We start from the raw sequence: 13,471 nt of genomic DNA on the forward strand, positions 1-13,471 counted from the left end.
GATAAACTTATATGCTTCAGATGGTGTCAAGTGTGTGGCGGCAACTAGGTGAGGAGTACAAAGACAGTCAAGCATGGTGGTGGGAGTGTCATGGTCTGGGGCTGCATAAGTGCTGCCGACACTGGGGAGCTATAGTTCATTGAGAGAACCACGAATGCCAACATGTACTGTGACATACTGAAGCAGGGCATGATCCGCTCTCTTCGGAGACTGGGGTGCAGTGCAGTATTCTAACATGATAATGACCCCAAACACACCTCCAAGTCATCCACTGCCTTGCTAAAGAAGCTGAGGGTAAAGGTGATGGACTGGCCAAGCATGTCTCCAGACCTAAACCCTATTGAGCATCTGTGGGGCATCCTCAAACGGAAGGTGGAGGAGCGCAGGTCTCTAACATCCACCAGCTCCGTGATGTTGTCATGGAGGAGTGGAAGAGGACTCCAGTAGCAACCTGTGAAGCTCTGGTGAACTCCATGCCCAAGAGGGTTAAGGCAGCGCTGGAAAATATTGGTGACCACACAAAATATTGACACTTTGGCCCCAATTTGGACATTTTCACTTAGGGGTGTTCTCACTTTTGTTGCCAGTGTTTTAGACATTAATGGCTGTGTGTTGAGTTATTTTGAGGGGACAGCAAATTTACACTGTTATACAAGCTGTACACTCACTACTTTACATTGTAGCAAAGGGTAATTTCTTCAGTGTTGTCACATGAAAAGATATAATAAAATATTTACAAAAATGTGAGGGGTGTACTCACTTTTGTGAGATACTGTGTGTATATATATATATATATATATATATATATATATACATACATATACACACACATACATATATACATACGTACACATACATATATACACACACACTATATTGTCAAAAGTATTGGGATGCCTGCCTTTACATGCACATGAACCTTAGTGGCATCTCAGTCTTCGTTTGTAGGGTTCATTTCCAGTTGGCCCATCCTTTGCAGCTATAACAACTTCAACTCTTCTGGGAAGGCTGTCCACAAGCTTTAGGAGTGTGTCTATGGGAATTTTGACTATTCCTACACAAGCACATTTGTGAGGTTAGGCACTGATGTTGCACAAGAAGGCCTGGCTAGCAGCCTCCACTATAAATAATCCCAAAGTTGTTCTATTTGGTTGATGTGCAGGCCAGTCAAGTTTCTTCACCCCAAACTCACTCACTTCAAGTTTTTATGGACCTTGCTTTGTGCACTGGTCCAAATAATTTGATGGAGGGGGGATTATGGTGTGGGGTTGTTTTTCAGGGGTTGGGCTTGGCCCCTTAGTTGCAGAGAAGGAAACTCTTAAGGCGTCAGAACACAAAAGACATTTTGGACAATTTTTTTTCATTTTCATGCTCCCAACTTAGTGGGAACAGTTTGGGGATGGCCCTTCCTGTTCCAACAGGACTGCGCACCAGTGCATAAAGCAAGGCCCTGACCTCAACACAATAGAGCACCTTTGGGATTAATTTGAGTGGAGACTGCGAACCAGGCCTTCTCGTCTAACATCAGTGCCTGAGCTCACAAATGTGGTTCTGGAAGAATGGTCAAATATTCCCATAGACACACTCCTAAAGCTTGTGGACAGCCTTCCAAGAAGAGTTGAAGTAGTTATAGCTGCAAGGGGTGGGTCAACTCATTATTGGATGTTACAGACTAAGACTGGGATGACAAAGTTAATGTGCGTGTAAAGGCAGTTCCAATACTTTTGACAACATAGTGTGTGTGTGTGTATATATATATATATATATATATATACCAAATCACACATAAAACATCTGCAGTAAGGCAAACTACATTTTGCCAGAAGTCTAAAGCAACATTTACAAAAAAGATCAGTTGGAATTTACAAGTGTAGTCGTACCCCTCATTGTGCAAGGCACTGTTTTCTCTTATTATTTTTTAGCAAACTACTTACTCAATAGACATTCTAGAAAGGGAGACCACTCTCTTTTGACTTGAGGGCAAAAATGTCAGAAACACACATAATTGTAGGGCACAACTTCCCAGATCAAATATTCCATGGCTGATGGCAAATGAAACCAAGCTTATGTGTATTGCTTTACTGTTGGCATTGGTTGTATTCTGGCCATAGGTTCTTTGAGGCATTAGTGCTAAGTGGAACTGATATTATTACCTTTACATTTCCCCTGCGTGGACCTTTGGGCAGAGGAGGGATAGGCTCACTACTAGACACTGATTTAAAGTTCAAAGAAAAGGTATATTCCAAGTTTTAGGAAGAAACGGGTAATTAAAGGAAGGAATGTAAAGCAGCAAAGGAAGAGGCATGATTTTCAATTTCAATCCTCAATTTCAGCACACCAGAAAAAAACAAAAAATAAATAAATAATGACCATATGCAAGATCCTTACAATCTTAAAAAAACTGTGCAAAAATAACCAAGATATGTACAGATTATTTTCATCTTTAGAAATATACAACATAACGCATATAAAAAAAATATAAACATTGCTCTGACTTTCCTAAGTTGCATTACTCAGTCTCAATCATTTCAGCAAAACATAAATTATTATAAAATTAACACTAAATAACAAAAAAGGTCCTTAGTATCCTTAATGTTTTCCCCTGAACAATCTTAGCTCTAATTCATAACTTCTTTTTATATAATATAGTTACTGTATGAAGCTGTATAGGAAAAAACAAGCCCACCATTATGATGTAAATTAAGCCAACATATTAAGTGCACTTTTAACACTGTTGAGACAGAAAGAGTTCGGTATGACTGAAATCTGCAAAGCTTTCATACACACAGGTTTGGACAAAGGGTGAAGCAGACTTTGCAGTGGAACAGGAGATTGATTGCATGTCATCAAAGTGATCTTGTACATTGCAGTCTTCAAACTCTGGCAGTGTCTTGGCCTCTGCAATTTGGAATTTTCTCATGTAAGGCTCATATATTTATAAAAAAAAAACCCAATTCATTAAACTATTATACAGGGGCTGGTGGAGTGTGCCAAACATTAGCAAACTGTGGAAATGATCTTCTCTCCATGTTTCTGATCTCTTTCTTGCAATTCACAGTCATAATGGATTTTAGAATCTGCAACCCATATCTTAATCTCTTTTTCTCTCGGTACTGACCTCACAGAAGTCTATGGAGAAATCTACAGAGATTAAGGTACAGGCGGAAGGTCTCTAAAGTGTGCCTGCCAAATGTTCTTTGCAAATTAATCAGCAACATAGAAGTGAGATTAATGTACAGGTCAAAAGCAGCTCCTCCTTACTCCATCAGTCCATGCCCAATAGTCTAGTCTTGAGAGGTCTTTAAAAAAAAAAAAAAACAGTTGCCAATAGAAACCAAAACACCCAAAGTATAATCCTTGGTCCAGTAGCCCAATTTAAACATACAGTAATACATAGGGTAACACTGCAGCAACTTGCTGGATGGCACATTTTTCACCGGAGGTTTACAGCATAAATAAAACATTGAACCCCTGATTTGGGCAACTCCACTTCATTCTGTGGAAAATAAGGGTTTGTTTGTTGCTAATACCAAAAAGCAATAGTAGTTATTAATTTGCTAAAGTGGTTTGCAAATAAAGTAAGGAAAAGTTTTTGTTTGATGCAACTTTCAAGTAACCACTCCAACTATGATGATGCTAAAAATACTTGGAGGAGGAAATATTTGATGTAAAGAGGGCAAAAAAGGTATAGGTAGTTCAATAATAGCAATGCGAACAATGTCCAGAACAGGACCAGATTTTCTATTAAGAGATCTGAAATATGTGGACAAATAAAGAGTTGCACTTCTACAACAAGTGCACCTAATTTAAATCCTATAGACCAAACCTTAAAAAATTACACATTGCAACTGTGTCCCTTCTGTCACTACGTGCATTCATTTGCATATTACTACAATCAAAGAGATCAGACTGATTCAACTGTATTGGCTGAAGTGTGCAAAAATTATTTAAAAATGAAGCAACGTAATTGAGGCTCCCGGAACACCCTCAAATTATAAAGGGAATCTAAAGATATAATCCATTTGCAAAAAAATGGAAAATTATTCACCAACATTTTTACATCTCTAATTTATAGTCTCATATTTAGGTTGTATTTTACAAGTATGCATAAAGCAAGTGCTACCAATGCAAAGAGAAACTGAAATCTTATCTCCCAGGTACTTTGTTTCTAGCAGTTACTATGATGTATATCTTTCATTTAAAGAATAAGTTCACCTTTTAACAAAAAACAATAAATGCACATTTTTTTGTAGGTAATAAAAATGTGCATTTATTAATTTTTTCTTTTGGGAGCCTGGAAAGCATTGCACCCGAGATCAGCAGATCACTGATGCTCCTACAGACTATCAGTATAAGCTGTCTGTCCGTACATCGCACAGGCAGGCAGTTTTACGACTGACAAGAAGAACCAATGACCTACCAGAGTGCTCAACAGCGCCGTGGTAGTTCATTAAGAACAACAAGTCGACAGCCGCAAAGGCTGTCGGCACTTGTAGTTAATTGATTCACATGGATCTGCAAATCAATGATGCGGCAGGGTGGGTGGAGCCTTGCACGGCAGCACTCTCTTTGTTTTGTGGCAGCGAGTACAGGGAAAAGATCCCCGGCTCGCTGCCACAAGAAAAGGAGGACTGGGGGGAGAAGGGTCTGGTGCTGAAAATGTTACACCCTAAATATGGGTGTTAACATGTTAGGAAAGGTGAACTTCTCCTTTAAGCTGGTCATAAAATGCTAGATTTTTTTATTTTTGTTCAGCCTGTGGGCTAAATGAAAAAAATCTTAACAGATTCCTCCATCTACAGTTATACAGCATAGATGGACAAATCCCCCTGCAGCTGTGTCAAGTATAAAGGTTGTCTTCTCAGAAGGTGGCCAACAGGGCCATCCATGTATTCGATTTTAGGCAGTTCATCAGGAACTGGCCGAAATCCACATAGTAATTGGCCAGCTTTACTTTGTAGACTAGATTAGAAGCAACCAAAATATTACAACATAAAATACATATCAATTTACCTAATGACAAATACTCAATAGTCTTACAGGGGCTCAAGGACCAGGACCAACATTTGGAGTCAGAAGACAATATTTAATAACATGGTGTAAAAAGCAGTGGCACATTGTCAGTAAGGACAACAACATGGATCAGCTTTTACTGCATATTTAGATCAATAAATGCTTATTTTTGTTTGTCGCAATGAGCAACCACATGCCATCTCTACACCACATTACTAAATAGGCCTAGAATATGCCAACATAAATCTCCAGTGTCATCACCAGAAGTGGACCTCACTGTCCCCACACTCTTCCCCATGTACACCCATGTAACCGTGAAGTCCCTGTAATCAGGACACAGCATGATTACACCAACGTACATCCAATCACCTGAAAACAGCAATCTAATTGGGAGATGCTCAGTAAGACAATGTTCTGCTGCCCATGTCCTTCTAATGAAACAGAGAAGGTGAAACTTTAATGTCCTACTCATGTATAGAGGAACGGGTTATATTTAATATGGAAATGTAATATTCCCCCTTTATTCTTCATGTTATTATGTTTTTCCTTCCAGGATTTTTTTCTATGGAATGTTGCTGTTTGCAACTTCGCATTTTGATGTCAAGGAAAGGAAAAGGAAGACTTAAAATGAAGGAGGGTGTCTTGCCAATTCACTGCTTTGCCAGTCATAACAAACCCATGAGCAGAACAGCTGTCTTCAGTTCATCTCCCATCACAAAAGAGACCATTAAACAATACCCAAGGCTCTAACTGGCCTATTCATGGTTGTAATTTACCAGAAAACAGTAGTAACAGATGTAGTTGGGAACAACCTGTGATTATTTCACCCCAGTGCCATCCATTCCTTGCTGCAGTTCTCTTTCATTATTAATATATTATAATTGAGAAAAAAAAAGGGGAGAAAAAAAAAAAGGAGGAGTACAGACATTGCTGCTATGACCGTTTCATGGTCATAAAGGCTGGGGAAGATGATCCTTCTTGAAGAAAAGGTCTCTAGGCAGAACTGTCTCTTCTCCTAAAACACCCTTGTGGCCAAGAAGAATGATTTCTACTTAAAAAGTAATTCACCAACCATAAATGGCAAAGCAAAAACACCCAGTTTGGTTCTGTAAACTTTAGACTAACACGTCTCCATTATGTAGTTGTGAAAGGCGACACTGGCCCTGCTCGTTGCCAATGAAGAGCTCATGAAGGGCTGCAGATACCTCAATGTACTTGTCTGAAAATTTTTCAGCGTCATGGAAGTGTTCGTATTCTGCCAGTGCGGTTCGTCGTCTTCTTAAAGACAAAGAAATATGCATCATTGCAAGTATGTTATAATAGCACTATTTATTGTTTACATTGGCCCTTTTGTTTCATTTATACGCTAGTAAAAGTTATCACGCTAGTAAAAGTTATCAATCAGGGAACTATTCAGAAAAAAAAAAGTTCGCCTAGATCAGCAGGTTTATAGAAGCTGCTTTTTTTACCTTTAGTAAATAGCTATAACAAATAGCAGATGACTTTCTGCCATGTTTGCCATATACAAGGGCTATACTGAAAGTAATGCAAATGTAGGGATAACTTTTTTATTAACTAACATAGGGCATTACAATTTCACATGTTGGTAGGGTTACCATTCCTTTTTTAGTAACTCTTCTTTTTTTCAATGTATTCATTTCATTTTGAAGAAGTATAAAACAGAATGTCCATGTAGGGGCTTAAAGCAGAAGACAAACCATAAAACAACAGTAGAACACAATGAATATGACCAACTGTGCAGGCCTCTGACTAGTCCTGAGATATCCATGTTGGTTAGTACCAGCCCAGGTGGTCATTCATAGCTGTGTTTTAGTAATGCCCGAGTGGTCCACTTCAGGGGCTGCTTACAGAGAAGAATCTAACTAAAGAAGGAGAAGAGGAAAAAAAGGGAAAGAGAAGGGAGTAAGAAAGGGAGTAAGGGTTTTTCCCCCACAGACTCAGGTCACACTAAGCAAGATAGGAAAATTACAGAAGCTCCCAAACTGGGATAATTTAGGGAAGGCAGCGCAAAGTTAAACGTGTTACTAAACTCAGGACCCTGAATTCACTATATTTGGTGTTCCATAGTACACAGAACATGGAAATGCAATTATTTTAGTAAATATAAACTGCTAAATATCTTTTCTCATCAGTAGTATATAGCAGTCTAGTGACTTCTACCAGTGTCTGTTTAAAGATTGTAGGAGAAGTTTTCAGTATACTCTGACTGTCCTATGAGGCTACAGGACCCCTGATGCTCTGTCTGGACAGTGCTGATTGGCCCTGTGCTTATCACATGAAACCTCCTAAGAAAAAAAAAAAAAAAATTTCTAGTAATACATACCAAACTGAGCATGTGCAGAGTGACTTCCAAAGGCTCTGCACTATCGGGAGATGGATTGGGGACGGTGGAAGGGGAGGACCAGAGAAGACAGGATAAAGCAGCCTTTTTTCACAATGCGGATTATTAGCCCCTTAGGTTCCACAGTGAGTATAACAAGCATGACTGATTTTACAGTTGTGGGTTTAGTAACACTTTAAGCCACTGTTCCCATAATTTTAGAAATTTGGATTGGGAGTCATTGAGAACACTTGATAAATGGATTCCAAGCAGAAGCTGTTATACTGTCATTAAGTTTTTGACAAAGGAGGGGTGCAGGCTTTCTGACATCCACAGAAGGCTACAGAATGTTCATGGAGAGAACACAATTGACAAGAGCAATGCGCACAGGTGGATTAAGAAGGGGAAATAAGTGCTGAAGATAAACCATGGAGTGGGAGACTACCAATTGCAAACACTGACACAAATCATCAGTGAGTGGATGAATCAATTTGCATGGATAGGAGAGTCACAATCTGTGAGCTAGATGCATGTACTGCGCATGCTCCGAAACGTGTCGTGGCTTAGTGACGTCACCAGAGTGGATGCTACGTTCCAATGTGGATCCAGTCCTTGCTTTGAGTCAGTTTCCTCTCTTACCATCCTGCTGGCCAGAACTACTCCTGAAAGTGACGGACTGCTGCAGTTTGGGTTTGCGTAGCCCCCACACCCGCTGATGTCTTCTTGGAAACAATCTCTCAGACGAAATGCCTGGTTTTTAACTATTTATGTGAGTTTTATGTATGCAAGTTTGTATTAAATTGCATGTACTGGAGGCAAGCCCTGATATTGTGGACCTATTTTTGGCCATCCTAATAGAAGCCAAAAGAAAGATTATTTTCAACACATGTGGAAATATAGTCCTATGTGTGAATTGGTCTCGTATTAGCGCCAGGAGAATTTTTGTAATTTGATGCACGACTGGACTGGTCACAATGCCATACAGAAGACGGTGGAAGATTTAGGATATTGGAAAGTTGTGTGCAAAGTGGGTACCTCTGCAGTTGACATCAGATTAAAAAGAGTGGGGTGGAAGTCTGCTCTGATCTCCTGGAAGCATTTGAAGCCAATGAACACACATTTGTTTTTGCCAATCTAGTAACAGGGAATGAAACGTTGGCACTGCTTTATGATCCAGAAACAAACAACCAGTCCATGGAATAGTTTCAGACCTCTTCCCAATGCCTAAGACATTCAAGAGCCAGCAAGCACAGAAAGTCATGATGACTGTTTTTGGGATGACAATGGTATTATTCTCCTTGATTTTCTGAAACATGGCCGTACCGTGACCAGCAAGTGGTACATTGAGGCATTTAGGAAGCTTAGAAAAGCCATTAGGAGGAAGATACTGAACAAGAATCAGAAAACGATCTACATTCACCATGACAATTTGCGACCACACACATCTTTGGCAAAAATCAGGCGATAGGCAAATTCAGCTAGTCAGTGGTCCCTCATCCACCGTACAGCCCAGATTTAGGGACCTCTGACTTCCACTTGTTTGGTTCAATGAAGGGCAGTCTTCGGGAACATAAATTTGATGATACAGACGAGGTGATAGTGGAGGCGGTTTTTCCAAATAGGATTTGAGAGGTGGGTTCAATGATGGTGCAAATGCTCTGCTTATGATGGAGACTATTTTGAATAGTACCTTTGTATAGAGGAAGAGTTACTCTACTAGCATGTGAAATTTAAACAACCCAATAATATTATGCCCACTTTTGCATTACTTTTGGTACAGCCCTTGTACGTAAAAGGTACTGCAAGAAATGATAAGGTGCAAAAAGCATAAACCCATTGCAATCATATTTCAGTTTACTCAGTCATGGAGAAATTAATGATGGATTGCTATATGTTAATGCACTTTGTACACTGTTCCTTGTCTTTTTAGTCAGTGAAAAAACTCTTAAATTCAGACATAGGGGCTACACTACCATCAATTCTTTACCAGGGCATTAAATAAATGGTAAGTTACAGGCAGAGCAATGTTTTTTAGAAATAAATTATTGAAGACTGGCTATTCCCAAAGCTGATATTTTAGTTATGTTTGGTTGATGAGAAGTTGAATCACAAAGTGGGTTAAATATATACAGAATGTTGGTGGTAAGACATCCCCAGTGAGACACCGAGAAACTAGACCACTAGAATAACTGAAAGATTTAAGAAGCTGTGGGGTGACTCAACCCACTGATACCCACATCAAAACCAAATCATTCATTTTCAATAAAGAGGACTTTTACATTCTTAACTTTGATATCATGGATATATGACAAAACTGTGTCCCTTCTTGTTACTAGGTACATAAAAAAATTGGATTTTTGTACTTACCATAAAATCCATTTCTCTGAGTTCATCGACGGACATAGCGCTCCATAAATCATAACTAGTGGGTTATATTGCCTCCTCCGGGAGTAGGGCTAGGCAGAACAAAAACACACCTGGCTACGCCGTTGGGCCGTCCTCAGTTGGTATATAACCCCCCTCTCTGCTCTAGGTAATTAGTTTAGTAGCAAGCAGTATTAGAATTATCAGAACTCCATAGCGGAGTGGGTGCTGTGTTTGTCGATGAACTCAGAGAAATGGATTTTACGGTAAGTACAAAAATCCCAATGTTTTCTTTTGTTCTTTGACAGACATAGCGCTCCATAAATTATAACTACTGGGATGTCCAAAAGCAGTGCCAAAAGAAAAATGAGGTGTGGGGAAAAAAACCCCAAGGCTAAACATACGAGCCCATAACCAGGACACAGGAGCCTTAACCGGGTCACAGGAGTCACATCTAAAAAATAAAAGTTTAACCACTTTAATACCGCTCACGGTAATACTACTGCGGCAGAGCGGCACGATACCGCTCAGCCACGTAGTATTAACGTGATGCGCGATCACGGCTCCAGAGCGCGCTCCCGCGCGCCGCGGGTCCCGATCCCGATGTCATTCGGTAGGGAACCGATCAGTCATCAGATACTGACCAATGATTTTTGGTCAGTGTCTGTAGATCGGTCCCCACCAATGGCAATCTGTCCCCTGTCTGTGTAATGTAAACACAGACAGGGGAAGTGATGTCACTGTCCTTCCTGGAGTCCTTTCGGTTCCAGGAGAGAGACAGAGACACACCAAAAACGTGAGTTCCACCAACACTACACTGACACACCTCACATAGGTACATTTAACCCCTTCATCACCTCTGATCACCCCCTGATCACCCCCAAAACCCCTCACAGTGAACACTATATACAGTGGTATACAGATATTTTACTGATCACTGTATAAGTGTCACTTGTGAGCGTAGTTTGCGCCTGCGTTAGGCCCAAATAGGGTTAGGGTACCCGCCACCTATCCCCTAATAAAGTTTTTACCCCTTGATCAGCCCCAGTTAACCCCTTCACTACCTATTACTCTGTGCACTAAATACAGTATATAGGTAAATACTGATCACTGTATTTAGTGTCACTAGTGACCCTAATTTGCGCTTGCGCTAAGCCCATATAGGGTTAGGGCACCCGCCACCTATTCCCTAATAAACTTTTAACCGCTTGATCTTCCCCAGTTAACCCCTTCACTCCATATAAATCAGTGCACTAATATATACAGTATATCAGATAACTACTGATCACTGTATTTAGTGTCACTGGTGACCCTAATTTGCGCTTGCGCTAGGCCCGAATAGGTTTAGGCCACCCGCCATCTATCCTCTATAAAGGTTTAACCCCTTGATCTCCCCCAGTTTAACCCCTTCACTTCCCTGTCACAGTGTTCACTATATACAGTGATTACCGATCACTGTATTAGCGTCACGGGTGACACAACTTAGGCTAGCTAGTTAGCGTCAGGGTCCCACTACACCACCGTTACTTAGCGTCAGTTAGAGTCAAGTACACTAACACACACACACCACCGTTACTAGTATAGTGTTTGAACAGATCAATATCTGATCTGATCAGAACTATACTAGCGTCCTCATAATTTAGTGTTCCCCAAACGCAGTGTTTGCACAATCAGCACTGATTCCTGCTAGCACCTGCGTTTAGCCCCCCTGCCCAGCCCACCTTACCCAGGCAAGTGTAGTAATCAATAGATTACTGACACTTCCAAAAAACACAAATCACACAAAACCGCTGCGTTAGCAGAGTCAGGCCTGATCTCTGTTAGCACTAGCAGTTTTTCTTTGTAGCGACCAAATAGTCCTCGACAACCAGGTGCTTTTATTACCTAGTAGTCGCATCACTGTACGAGTAAATTTAGCTACCAAAATGACAAAACGTTCGCTCAGTGATGATGCTATATACAGTATAATGGCCATGTCAAGTGAGAGCGATGGGGAAGCCTCACTGTCAGAATCAGGGTCAATATACGAACCAGATGACAGCAGCGGCTCCCTGACAGATAGCTCCGACAGAGGGGTCCCTGCTAGGGTCAGGCGTACCCGACCCCATTCTGGAGTTGTTGACTTGCAAGAACTGGAGGTTTCTGGTATGCAGCAGAGTGCCAGTACTAGTGCCGCTCACACTTCTCGTGAACTGGCAAGCACGAGCGGCCTAGTACACCCTGGACCTTCAACCAGCACTGCAGTATCACCTGGTGACGTGGCGAGTCACCTGAGTGCAGTTGAAGCTGGTGCGGTGGCTAGCACGAGTAGTGGCCCGCAGCCACCGCGTATCCGAAGACAGGCCCGTAGAGCCCATAGTGTCCTCCCTGAAGCGCTGGCATATCCTAATTGGCAGCCCACAGATTCCACAGCGCCAGTACTTCCCCCATTCACCGCCCAACCCGGAATCCAAGTGGAAACAGCTGGTTTTAATCCCATAAACTTTTTTGAGCTGTTTTTCACTGAAGATCTTTTCAGATCTATTGTGGACCAATCAAATTTGTACACTCAACAATTCATCGCCGCCAACCCAAATTCACCCCTTGCCAGACCATTCGCCTGGAATCCTATTACGATTCAGGAGTTTAAAACCTTTCTGGGCCTTTCCTTCAACACGGGCATTACAAGAAAGAATGAATTGCGGTTATATTGGTCCACTGACCCAATTCATCAAATGTACGTGTTCTCTGCTGCTATGTCCAGGGCTCGATACCAACAAATATTTCGGTTCATGCATTTCAACGACAATGAACTCTGTCGTCCTCGGGGAGACCCTGAATATGATCGGCTCCACAAAATTCGGCCCCTCATAGACCACTTCAATCAGCGGTTCGCAGCCTTGTTTACCCCCCAACAAGATGTCTGCGTTGACGAGTCCCTGATTAAGTTTACTGGTCGCCTTGCTATCAAACAGTACCTCCCCAGCAAGCGTGCCAGATACGGGGTCAAGTTGTATAAGCTTTGTGACAGGGCCACAGGCTATACAGTTAATTTCCGTGTCTATGAGGGAAAAGATAGCACTGTGGAGCCCCCCGACTGCCCAGGCTACATAGGGAGCAGCGGCAAGATAGTTTGGGACTTGGTGTCACCCTTATTCGGAAAGGGGTACCACTTGTACGTGGACAATTTCTATTCAAGCGTGCCACTTTTTAGACACCTCTATCAATTGCAAATTGGCGCTTGTGGCACCGTGCGATCTAATCGCCGGGGCTTCCCCCAGCGGCTAGTGAATGCCCCACTGAGCTCGGGGGAGAGAGCCTGCTTGAGGTGCGAGGAATTGCTTGCAGTGAAGTGGAGGGACAAACGAAACGTTTACGTGCTGTCCTCCATTCACCCAGACACGGCAGTCCAAATTACTACGGTCACCGGTGTTGTTGTTGAGAAACCCCTCTGTGTCCACGACTATAACCGTAAAATGGGAGGGGTGGACTTCAACGACCAGATGATGGGACCGTACTTAATTGCCCGTAAGGCCAGACGCTGGTACAAAAAAGTGTCTGTATACCTATTTCAATTGGCTGTTTACAACGCTTTTGTCTTATACAAAGCTTCTGCTGGAACATTATCCTTCTTTCAATTCCAAGAAGAGATAATCAGAGCCCTTGTGTATTCAGCTGGTGCTCCTGCCCAACTTCCCCAACCAGATGCAGTGAGGCGGCTGCATGAGAGGCATTTTCCGCAATACCTCCCGAGTACCGATACCAAACGATACC

At 41.8% G+C, this 13,471-nt stretch overlaps 2 protein-coding genes across 3 annotated transcripts in view; both read right to left on the bottom strand.

Annotated features, from left to right (window-relative positions):
• The window catches only part of EFCAB10 (EF-hand calcium binding domain 10), a 71,284-nt gene that overhangs the window by 57,052 nt on the left and 761 nt on the right, over positions 1–13,471 (bottom strand). The gene's annotated exons all lie outside the window — the stretch shown is intronic.
• ATXN7L1 (ataxin 7 like 1) overlaps positions 5,864–13,471 on the bottom strand; it is a gene marked incomplete at its 5' end in the record, with an annotated part of 229,740 nt that continues 222,132 nt past the window's right edge. The window contains one exon of one of the 2 annotated variants that reach the window (XM_082254713.1): positions 5,864–6,291. In XM_082254713.1, the coding sequence (XP_082110839.1) occupies positions 6,250–6,291 (42 nt within the window). In that variant the 3' untranslated portion in view covers positions 5,864–6,249. The remainder of the gene's footprint in view (positions 6,292–13,471) is intronic. The other variant, XM_082254712.1, reaches the window with a different exon arrangement.

The sequence above is a fragment of the Pelophylax lessonae genome (assembly GCF_965119305.1).
Source record: "Pelophylax lessonae genome assembly, chromosome: 4".
Lineage (NCBI taxonomy): Eukaryota > Metazoa > Chordata > Amphibia > Anura > Ranidae > Pelophylax > Pelophylax lessonae.